Below are 12032 nucleotides of genomic sequence, written 5' to 3'. Positions count from 1 at the left end.
TATTCAGATTAATAACACATCAAAAATGTGCCAAAGATTAGATACTAGGATAAGTTGTTTGTAGTCTGCAGCAGGTGTGACAAATATAGATAGTAACCTGGATTCAAGGAAGTGTTCCTATGTACACTGACTGCAAATATGTAATGAAAGTCTATTGTTTTTTGATTATCTCTTCTTATTACTAAAACTATTGGAATAATACATTATTCTAACTTCAAGGCATGTCACTATTCACAGGGTGGTATATTTTAGGAGTAAACATTTTAAGAATATTAATCTAGTCACTACATTAGAGATAGTATAGCTAGAATGTAGAAAAACTAAGAAATGAGAGATTCAGTGGGTTTCTACTAAGTGGATTTGCATTTTTAAGTTGAGACTTACTGGAGAGGTTAAAAAGTCAGACATTGGTTATCAACTGATAGATTTTTATATGCCTATATATATTTGAAATATAACCTCAAACTCAGGTATATTTCCTCTATAAAATCAAATCAGTCTGAGCAGGTAGGTAGAAGAACCAGAGATACATCCCAGCTTCACCGTTTTCTAACCGTGAAACCTGGGATAAATAAATTAACCTTAACAGATCTTACTGTAAAATGAAGTTAATAGTATCTACTCAACAAGGCTCTAGTAAGGAATGAATTTGATAATAAAAAATGCAGGGACACCTGGGTGGTTCAGTGGGTTAAGCCTCTGCTTTCAGCTCAGGTCATGATCCCCACGGTCCTGGGATCGAGCCCCGCATCGGGCTCTCTGCTCAGGGGGGAGCCTGCTTCCCCCTCTCTCTCTGCCTGCCTCTCTGCCTTCTTGTGATCTCTCCCTCTCTCTCTGTCAAATAAATAAATAAAATCTTTTTTAAAAAATGCAGTAACTTACACATAGTGCTATTCCATAAACGATAATGTTGTCCTAATGTCTTTTTTAAGCTTTATTAAGATGTAGTTGGCATTCCAAAAATTGTATATATTTAAAGTATACAACTGCAAAGTTTTGACATATATGTATATACCTGTGAACCATAATCACAATCAAGATAAAGAATATGTCCATCAATCGGAAAAATTTCCTTGTGCCTCCCTCTCTTTCCTTCCTCTTGCCATCCCCCATACTACCTCATCCCCAGGCGACCACTGCTCTGCTTTCTGTTACTACAGATAAATTTGCATTTCTAGAATTTTATAGGAATGGAATCATATGGTACATAGTTACTGTTAGGGTTTTTTTGGGGGGTGACATTTCTACTTTTTCCTCTCAGTATAATTATTTGAGTTTCTTCATTGTTGTTTTATGTAGCAGTATTCATTCTTTTTTAATGTTGAATAGTGTTACATTATATGGATATACTATAATTTGATTATTCACCCACCCTTTAGTGGACATTTGGGTTGTTTTTGGATTGGACTATTCTGTTCTATTTATCTATTTTTTCTGTTTTGACACCAATAACAATATCCTGACTACCAGAACTTTATAATAAGTCTTGAAGTCACATAGTATAAGTCCTTCAACTTTATTCTTTTTGAATGGTGTTTTGGCAATTTCAAGTCCTTAACATTTCCATATGAATTTTTAAATCAGCTTGTCACTTTCTATGCCACAAAAGACCTGATGTGATATTGATTGGGATTATCATGAATCTGTATATTAATTAGAGAAGAATTAGCAACTTAATAGTATCAAATCTCCCAATTTATGAACATAGTATTCTATTTATTTAGATCTTTAATTGTTCTCATCAGTGTTTTATGATTTTCAGTGTGTGAATCTTTTGTCCTATATATCACTAAGTACTTAAATGTTTCAGTAGTATTATAAATTATGTTATTTTGAATTTCAGCTTCCAATGAACCATTTCTCATATGTAGAAGTAAAATTGATTTTGGTACATTGATCTTCTATTCTGAGACATAGATTAATTCAGTTAAGTAGTTTTAGTAGCTCATTATAGATTTGATAGCATTTTTTGTGCACACAGATATGTTAACTGTGGATAAAGAGATTTTTTTATTCCTTTCCAGTATATATTCCTTTATTATTTTTCTTGTTTTATTATATTGGCTAGAAACCAATATAAAGTTGAATAGAAGTGGTATCCTGCTTAAGCTTTGGAATGTCTGAAAAATCTTTGTCTTTCTTTTTGAGGGATTTTTTAGGTTACGGTCTGGATTGATAGTTGTTTTGTTCTTTTAGTACTCTAAAGATGTTGCTCCAAGGTCTTTTGGCTTGTATTATTTGTAATGAGCAATATCTTACCCTTACCTTTGTTCCTCTGTATGTAATGTGTCTTTTTTGCACTGACTGTTGTTAATATTTTCTCTTTATCTCTGGCTATTTTATTATAATGTACCTTAGTGTATTTTTTTTTCATGTTTCTTTTGCTTAGGAATTGTTGAAATTTTTTAATACATGAGTTTGTAGTTTTCAGAGAATCTGAAATTTTTCCCCTTATTTTTTCAATTACTTTTTCTATGCCCTCCTCCTCTTTGAGTTCTCCAATTACATATATATTCTGCTACTTGAAGTTGTTCTTTAGTTCATTGATGCTTTTTCTTTTCTTTTTTTTTTTTTTAAATTTTGGAGAATTTCTACTGTCTTCAAGTTCAGTAATCTTTTCTTCTGCAGATGTCTAATCTGCCTCTAGTTTTACTAAGTAAATTTTTATCTCACACATTAAAGTCTTCATCTCAATTTGGGTCTTTTTGTTTTCTTTCATGTCTGAAATTAATATGTTCAAACTTTCCTATAACTTCCTGAATATATAAACTATGGTAATAATAGCTTTTTTTTTTTAAATGTTTTTATTTACTTATTTGGCAGAGAGATACTGTAAGAAAGGGTACACAAGCAGGGGGAGTGGGAAAGGGAAAAGCAGGCTCCCCCCTGAGCAGGGAGCTCCATATGGGACTCAATCCCAGGGCCCCAGGATCATGACCTGAGCTGAAGGCAGACACTTAACGTCTGAGCCACCCAGGTGCCCCAATAATAACTATTTTAATGTCTTTTACTGCTAATTCTATTATTTATGTCATTTCTAGGTCTGTTTTTATGGATTTTTTCTGTCCTCATTTGCATCATTATTTTTTTCTGCTTCTTTGTATTCCTGGTAATTTTTCATTGAATGCCAGACATTGTGAATTTTATGCTGTTGAGAATGGATTTTTAAAATTCCTAGAAATATCTTTGAACTTTGTTCTGGAATGAGGTTAAATTTTTTTAGGATCTATTTAATTTTTTCCTATCTTGCTTATGAACTTTCTTAGGTAGGGTCACAGCAGCATTTATTCCAGATGTAATTTTTCCGTTCTGCTGAGAAAAGGTCTTTTTTAGTATTCTGATGCCCTAATATGGCAAGGTTTTTCCAGTCTTGCTGGTGAAACAAGGATACTATTCCCAGTCTTGAGTGAGTACCAGGTAGTATTCTCTCATTTCTTTTGGCTTGTTATTTTCCTAGCCTTGGATTGTTTCCTCACACACATGCACTAAAATATAAATCATTGTGCCCTTAAATTTTCCATCTTTTGTGTTAAGTACCACGGGTTTCTTTGTTTATTAGCAAAGTATTATGTTGAGCTTAGAAGATAGATTTCTGCTAGCCTTTACTTGTTAGTTCTTAAATACTTGCCCCACCAAGTGTGCAGGAATAATTATTTGTTATATTTGTGTTACAAATGTTTATCCTCCTGCAATAAGTCAGTCTGCTTCTTTGGTTACCCTGACCTGGTAATTAAGTAGTATCTCCAGGCCTCCTTTGGCAGCTGGAAGGGATACTTTTGACTTTCCTGACTTAGCTGCCTCTGTTGGAAAATCCCAATTATGAAAGCTTTCAGTCCCTGATTTTACACGTGAGTCTATAACCACTTTCCATTTAAATGTAAAACAAAACAAAACAAAACAAACAAACAAAAAAACCCCACCAATTCTCAATTAAAATACATTTTTGTAAATTTACTGTCTGTTACCACTGATTGCTTCTTCTGTTGTGTTCATATTGTTTTAAATGTTATTGTTCTCATTAAAAGTAGATTTTTTTTTCTGAGTGCTAAATGTTGCATTAGAGCACAAATATTTTAAGTTAGATGCAAGTGATAGCAATTTTATAGGTCTTTAAATCTAAGGATGCTATTTTTTCATTATTAATTTTTAAGAATGGACTTTTTTAGGAGTCAGTCACATAGCACCCATGCAGAAAATGATGACAGTTAAGCTATTTTTAAAAGGTGTTTGAAACCAACATTGTACTGTATGGCTTTCTCTGTACCCTGCCAGTTAGCAGACCACCACTGAGATGAGTTGGAGGAGACTGAATTCAGAAAGGGAGCTTGAGGTACAGGGAGAGTTTTGGAGTTAGAAAGACGCATAGATAACTTCAGCTCTTCCACTTCTTAGTGGAAGACTTTGAGCAAGTGTTTTAGCCCACTGAATGTACAATTTATCTTCTTTAAGTAAATATTATACCCCCTACCTCATAGCACTGAAAATGAGGCTAAATGACATAATGAATGAAGGTATAGTAAATGCTCAGTAAAATGACCTTACCTCCTTTAAGTGTGTGAAGTTTTCTTCTAGTGAGAAGCTTTCATGCAAGTCAAAACAAAACAAAACAAAAAAACCCCTCCTAATTTGAAAATGCATATATACCAAGTAAATGTTATTCATCATAGGGAGAAATTTTGACTATAATATTATGGTTACTTTAGATTTAAAAGACTTCATAGAGTGACTTAAATCACAATGGTTTTTTTTCAGTGTTCTATTTGAGGGCGGTTCAAAGTAAGTTATTGATGTTCATTTCATTTTTACTCTTAATAAAAAATATGTTTTTTTTTTTTAATTAGGGGGAGTTTGTTGCTTGTCTCCTGTCCTTATTACGACAAATGACAGATAGACATTATCAACAACTTCTTGATAGTTTCAATACAAAGGAAGAATTAAGGGTAAGTAACTTTTTTAAAAATTTCCTATGTCTTTGTAGCTTTCTTTGTTCTCATTCATTATTGTTAAGATAGTTCCCTGACAGTTGTTTTACCTGTTTGTGTTAAATTCTAAGCTGTTTTTTCTCCCGTTCATCCACATGTCTGACTATCTATCTTGGCTCATTAAGATTTCAACTACTCAAGCAAAGCAATTAATTTTTATTTTATACAAAGACATAGGATTTGAAATACCTGTCAGCAAAATCCAATAAACTAAAACAGAATCACAGACTTAATGAGACAAAAGCAAATAGGCTAACTCTAGTTTATTGCCTTTAAAGAAGATAAGGGCAAATATATAAATATATTAGCGGATTTCATCCCTCTAAAACCACAATGAGGACTTGTGGCTACAATGTTCTGACTGGAGAACAGGGTTGTGTTTGATATTCTCTGTCAGCTACAGTCCAATCAATATGCTGTGCTAGTGTGACAGGCTGACATTAAATAGAAAATATTGATGCCAGGTTTATAAAAATGCGATCTTTCCTGAGATTTAGGGAGCTCCAGTGCTTCCTTCACGGTGTTCACTAAAACCTTAGAAGTTGATTGTCCTCAGCTAGAAGAATGACCTGTCATCTGTTCTTATTTACTTTTATTTCTCTCCCATCTCTTGAGTTTTCCAGATACCTTCATAGGTAGACCATTGTAATGGAAGGGATTCTTAACATAGCGGTGGGGGAGAATTATAGGACAGGAGGAACAGTCACACTGCGAGATTTGCATGACCAGAAGCCTTCATAGCACCTCAGAGGAAGACCTGTAGATGTTTTTTAATACAGATCATGCACAGGGATCACTTATCTTTGATCTGGAAGATGTTGCATGACCTTAGAAGCATCTTTCAAACTTACATTGGAGCAGTTGGCAAGCTGAATCATGAAACAAAGAAAAGGTTTGGGCAGATGTACTCTCTCAAGCAGAAAGTCAGTTGGCATAAACCCATGCCTAAAAAAATGTTTTTCATGTTTATTTTCAATCTTGAGTTTAGAATTAAAAACAGATAAAAGGCCCACTCTATGCACAGAAATTCATGTGGTTAAAAAGGAAGATAATTGTGCAGTCATTAACTTCAGAAGTTGAATATTTAAAACAGGTAAGGAACTATTAGGTTTTACGTAAGAAGTTTTGACTTCATGTTTTAAAATTTCCCATAGGAAAAGCTACTACTTATTTTTACAGAGTCTGGGGATAAAACAATAGCAGAGGAGCACACATTGAAAATCATAATTAATCTAGGTATTGAGTTTTATGCCTTATTATGCATGTTAATAATAATAAAGCAAATGGAAGTCATGAATAAAGTGTTTTATGTGGCCTTTCCTCATTTCAGTCAGCCCACACTTTTTCACCATTTCCCACTTCAAAATAAACTGGGCCTTCGGGCCAGGAAAATTATTGAGTGCTCTTAATTACTTCATCTGTTCTTTAAGCAGTATCGATTGAGACATTCAGGAAACTACTGGTTTTGTTATGTAACCAGGTACAAATTGTCCAGTCCCTGTAGGGGGAGAAATCAGACAGGTAATAGGCATTGACCCCCCAGGTAGCGAACTCCCAAGGTAAGCACATGGTGCTTGAGAACATCTGGGAATTGCTGCCAACCCAAATTCATGACAGGAGGAAAAGTCCCCAAGGGAGGTCTCAGCTGAGAACTAAGAGATGAGTAGGAGTGTTCTGGACTCTCCTTTGTCTAGGACATTTAGATCTCTCAGTTAAAATGATACCAGGATGTGCTAACTGACAAAGCACTCTCTATGCTACCTTTGTAACAGTTATTCAAACCCAGAATGTTTTAGTTTTATTTGTTTGTATGAATCCCCAACCCTTAACTACTAGATTATAAGCACCTTGGCATGTGAAGCTTTGGTTGGTTCACTGCTGTATCCTCAGATCCCAGAACATACTCACCACCATTGTAGGCACTCAAGAAACATTTGTTGAAACCATAAGAGACTCTTAATCTCACAAAACAAACTGAAGGGGGTCGGAGGGGAGAGGGATAGAGAGAGAGGGGGTTGGGGATATGGACATTAGAGAAGGGTATGTGATATGGTGAGTGCTGTGAAGTATGTAAACCCGGCGATTTACAGACCTGTACCCCTGGGGTACATATTTTATTATATGTTAATAAAAAAAAATTTGTTGAAATTGGAAGGGGTGGTGAACCATGAGAGACTATGGACTCTGAAAAGCAATCTGAGGGGTTTGAAGTGGTGGAGGGGTGGGAGGTTGGGGTACCAGGTGGTGGGTATTATAGAGGGCACGGCTTGCATGGAGCACTGGGTTCGGTGAAAAAAATAATGAATACTGTTTTTCTGAAAATAAATAAATTGGGGAAAAATTTGTTGAATGTTTGATAGAATATAAAGTATGAAGAAGAGAGTTGTAAGACACAAGGCTGTGTGTGGGCTTTATTTTAGGGACATTTGGAAGTTGTAGATGGTTTTAAGGAAGAAGGGAGAGCCATGGTCCCATTTGAGTTAAGAAAAACCTGCTGGTTGCACTATTGAAAATGAATTAGCCAAGAGGGGCAGAACGTATACGGGAGGCAGAACCGTATAAAGGATCTGATGCTGTCTGTACTAGAAATGACTATGGCCTGAAAGTGAGATGATCATAATGGTAGTAGATTCTGGGGACATTTAGGAAGTTGAATTGGCAGGTGCTGGTCACTCAATTTATAAAGAGAGAAAGGGGTTGAAGATGACTCCCAAGCTCTTTAACAACTGGCCAGTTGTTGGTGCCATTCACTGCAAGGGGAACCCCAGGAGGTGTGGGTGTACAAGTTAGGGAGCAAACATAAATCTGGTTTCAGCTAGAGTTTGGTCACCTGATATACATCAAAATGGTCATGTCTCATAGACAGTGTCTACAGTTTAGGAGCGAAAGCTGGACTGCAGATGTAGATTTGGAAATTGTCATTGACATCATTGGGAGTAAATGTAATCATTCAAGGTGAGTGTAGAGTATGTAATTGAAGGGATCTGAATAGAATCCAAGCATCAAGGAGGAAGAAGTGTTGAACACTGCTTGCTTTTGCAAGGAGGTGTGGTACGATCCTAAAAGGGTCCTTTAATATTGTCAATGAACTCGATGAGCAATTTCAGTGCATTGGTGAGGGTAGAAGCCAAGCTGTCATGAATTGAGGAATAAAAAGAGAAAAAGCCACAGTAAACTTAATACCATGTTCCAAGGAAAGGAGGATAAGGTGTCTACTAAAGGAGAACTTTGGATACCGTAGGAATATTCATGATGGAGGAGACTTAAGCATGTGTAAATAGCAACAATTAGAGCTGGTAGAGGAGAAGCTGAAGGTGCAAGGAAGAAGTGCACGAGGTAGGAAGGTTCCCTGAGAAGGCAGCAGGAGGAGACTGAAATAGCCTTGACAAGGAAGATCACTTTCCCAGTGTTAAGAATGGGAGTGGAGTAACTGGGATGAAGGCAAACTAAAGGTTACTTATTTTATTAAAAGCTAAGTAGTCATCAGATTTTAATCTGTATTTTAAAAGTTCAGAGGCCACCTCTTAACAGATCTATTTTTCTTAGTCTCCTTTTTCTTCAAAGCCAAATACTCATTTATGCTACTGAAAGCTACATTATAGGATCTTTCAAAGAAGAGTAACACCAGTCCACTGTCCCTCAGGCGAAGTCCTTAATAACATTATTTTAGAAATTAGAAGCTTTGACATTTCAGGAAGATAATGTGTACCTACTGTATATGGTATAGGACCTCTAGTAGGATTTGGGATAGCCACTATAATTTAACATCTTAATATTTCTGCAGTTAAAAAATATTCACTCTAAGTGGGATTAAATGAAAACTAAATAATTCAAGTCAGGTTTTGCTGCCGAATGGATTATAAAACCAGAATTTTTAGAATACTTTGAGATTTTACTCTGGTAGTAAAGAAACTGAGGACTTCTAACAGCACACACTTCTATGAAACAACACATGCAAAGTACTGTTCTAAAAGACTGATTCATATTAACTCATTTAATCCTCAATCCCCTGAGGTAGGCACCATTATGATTTCATTACAAATGTCAATTACATGATTCAGTAGACATCTATTGAGCACCTTGGCTAAACGTTAGGGATATCAAGACTAATAAAACAATCTCTCTTAATGCTTTGATGTTATTAAGAGCATCTAAATCGTTAGGTTATAGGGTGCCTGGGTGGCTCAGTGGGTTAAGCCACTGCCTTCGGCTCAGGTCATGATCTCAGGGTCCTGGGATCGAGTCCCACATCGGGCTCTCTGCTCAGCAGGGAGCCTGCTTCCCTCTCTCTCTCTCTGCCTGCCTCTCCATCTACTTGTGATTTCTCTCTGTCAAATAAATAAATAAAATCTTAAAAAAAAAATAAATAAATCGTTAGGTTATAAATGAGTGGGATGTATAAAAACAACAATGGCAGTCTTAGAATACCTCCTCACCCTCACCCCTACCTGCACCGCCATGGGCCATGCAGTGCTCAACGCTTTTCCTGCCATGCCTCATTTTGCTCCCCACTAACCTGCCCCAAGCACCTTCCACCCCTGCAAGGAAGTAACTGAGAGGGCCTGGAATTCTATTAACATTGGAGCTCTTTGCTTAGGCAGCTAAACTCAGCTTTTTCTTAAACTTTAATGAGGTTTGTTCAACCAAGATCTTTGCTGTCAAATTGCATAAAATTTCATTTGTCAACTCCTTAAAAAGTAATAAGGCAGTTCCAGTCATGAAGTGGGAATAAAAGACCAAATTAATGGAAGGAGAGTTATTTGGAGGTTTTGTATCTACCTTTAGGTTAGAAATGGAATATATATAAGGGAACTGTATGTAAGGAAACGTGAAGCTTAGTAAAGTGGTATTTAATGGAAAATTGTAACTGATCCTAGGATTAGACACCAAAACCCCCATCTTACCTACTGGTTAAAAGTGATAAAGTATGTCCCCCTCCCTTCCACACACGTGCATTCTCATCTCCAGACCTAGCTACTGTTGACACATAAGGCAATATCCTCACATAGTATTTTTTCTGATCTATATATATTCACACATTTTTAATGGACTCCTACTGTTCGTAGTAGTTGCACTTTTTCACACAGTAATATGGCATGAATATTGTAGAGCTCAGTGTATCATTTATTGCCCTGAATCACACTATATGGATGGTAATAATTTAATCATTCCCATTTTGCTGGGCATTCAGGATCTTTCTTATATTTGCCAAGAGAAGGTTACAGCAGGGAACATTGTGACACACATGTCTCTGTGGACTTGGGCCCTTATTGCTGTAGAACGAATTCCTGGAAATCAAACTATTGGATCACGGGATATATGCATTTTAAATCTTCCTTGGTACTGACATATTATACATTGAAATATTCTTTTTTTTTAAGATTTTATTTATTTATTTATTTGACAGAGAGAGAGATCACAAGGAGGCAGAGAGGCAGGCAGAGAGGGAGGGGGAAGCAGGCTCCCTGCTGAGCAGAGAGCCCGAAGCGGGGCTCCATCCCAGGACCCTGAGATCATGACCTGAGCTGAAGGCAGCTGCTTGACGGACTGAGCAACCCAGGCGCCCTGAAATATTCTGATAAATATTTTTGTTGTTTATCTCTAGCATCACGGCTTTTTTCTTTCTTCATATCAATTCAAAGAAAGATTTGGCCTAGCATTTCACCGTGGTTTTCTAAATGAAAACAAATTTTAAAAGTACGGAGTTCCCATATCTATTAAGGTTATTGGTGTTTTAACTCCATTCTTGCTTGAAGAATCAGGATGTCTCCAGTTACTGTTGGAGTGGCTTCTGGCATTTTGAACAGCGTGCCTCTCCTGGGTCCTCAGGGGCTCTCTGTGAGTGGTTTGAGTCACAATGTCAACACAACTGTGTAGGAGCAAGGACCTGAGGGCTGGTACTCTGCATTGTATAGTCCTTTCCTTCTTTGGAGCGTGGCAGTATTTTAGAAATGAACAAAAGCAAAGACTAGGAAGTGATTAGAGTTGTTGTTTTTGTTCCTCCTTCTATAGTCAGTAATGTTTTATTATACACTCACCTTCTGCTGAGGGCTAAAGCTTTGTCCATATCCGTGGTATTTTTTGTACATGGAGAGCAGTGAGTCTCCTGTTCTTTGTTGATTGTGACTTTTCACATAGAACGGTAGGGATCCTGCTTTAAGCATGTGATTATACCTGTTCTGAAAGTGAAGTATGGCACTTTGACAGCCTTTCATTGTCTCACATATACTGGCCCCCAGCTTGAAAAAGCCCATCTGATCAAGTCACAATCCAACTTTAAAACCCTGAGGACTTCACGTCACCTGTGGGACAAGGTCCAGTCTCTACCGAGTCATCCCTGTCCTCAGTCTACCTTCCATCCTCATTATCCTTCACCCTCCTCCAAACCCTTTTCACAACAGCCACTTAAAATTACTTGCATATTCCTAGCCAACTATACAGTTTTTAATTCCTCTGAATCTTTTTTTTTGTGTCTCCCTGAAATGCCTAGTCTACCATTACTCACTCACTTGAATTGCTTTATTTTACCCCGTATTAATCCCTCCCTGATTTTAGTTTATACTATAAAAATCCAGCTCAGGAATCACTTTCTGTACAAAGTTTTCACAGAATATGGTGGCCCCTAGCCCCACTCTTTCCCACCCTCCCTGATAGCACCCAGCACTGCCTTCTAAATGTTCTTTCCTTGGATCCTTGATGACTATGTTCTGTGGGAGTAGGGACCATGTCTTTGTGTCCTAAGCACAGAGCCTGGGACAATATATCTCTGTTGAATGAAACAATCCTCTTAATAATGTCTGCATACCTCATAAATCATCTTTTTCTATACATTTATTCCAATTTATAGCCTTTATAGTATTATTAAAAAAAATAGTTCTCTAGCTCTTGAAGACTGAAGACCACTTGGGGGTTAGTTTTGCATAATATGCTTACATAGTCACCTTTAAGGTTATGAATTTCAATGTGATAATAATTATTCACACCCTTTAATTAAATTCAAACCCCATACCAACGCTGTTACACATTTGAAATTTGTGGCAAGTTTTTAAA

At 36.7% G+C, this 12032-nt stretch overlaps 1 protein-coding gene across 4 annotated transcripts in view; it reads left to right on the top strand.

The window, feature by feature from the left end:
• Window positions 1-12032, top strand: part of DOCK4 (dedicator of cytokinesis 4) — a 430453-nt gene that overhangs the window by 324026 nt on the left and 94395 nt on the right. For all 4 annotated transcript variants that reach the window (XM_044246395.1, XM_044246396.1, XM_044246394.1 and 1 more), the window contains exon 26: window positions 4842-4940. In XM_044246395.1, coding sequence (XP_044102330.1) covers window positions 4842-4940 — 99 coding nt within the window. The remainder of the gene's footprint in view (window positions 1-4841; window positions 4941-12032) is intronic.

This window comes from Neovison vison, chromosome 4 (assembly GCF_020171115.1).
Source record: "Neovison vison isolate M4711 chromosome 4, ASM_NN_V1, whole genome shotgun sequence".
Classification (NCBI taxonomy): Eukaryota; Metazoa; Chordata; class Mammalia; order Carnivora; family Mustelidae; genus Neogale; species Neogale vison.
This window is presented reverse-complemented; position numbering and strand designations above follow the sequence as displayed.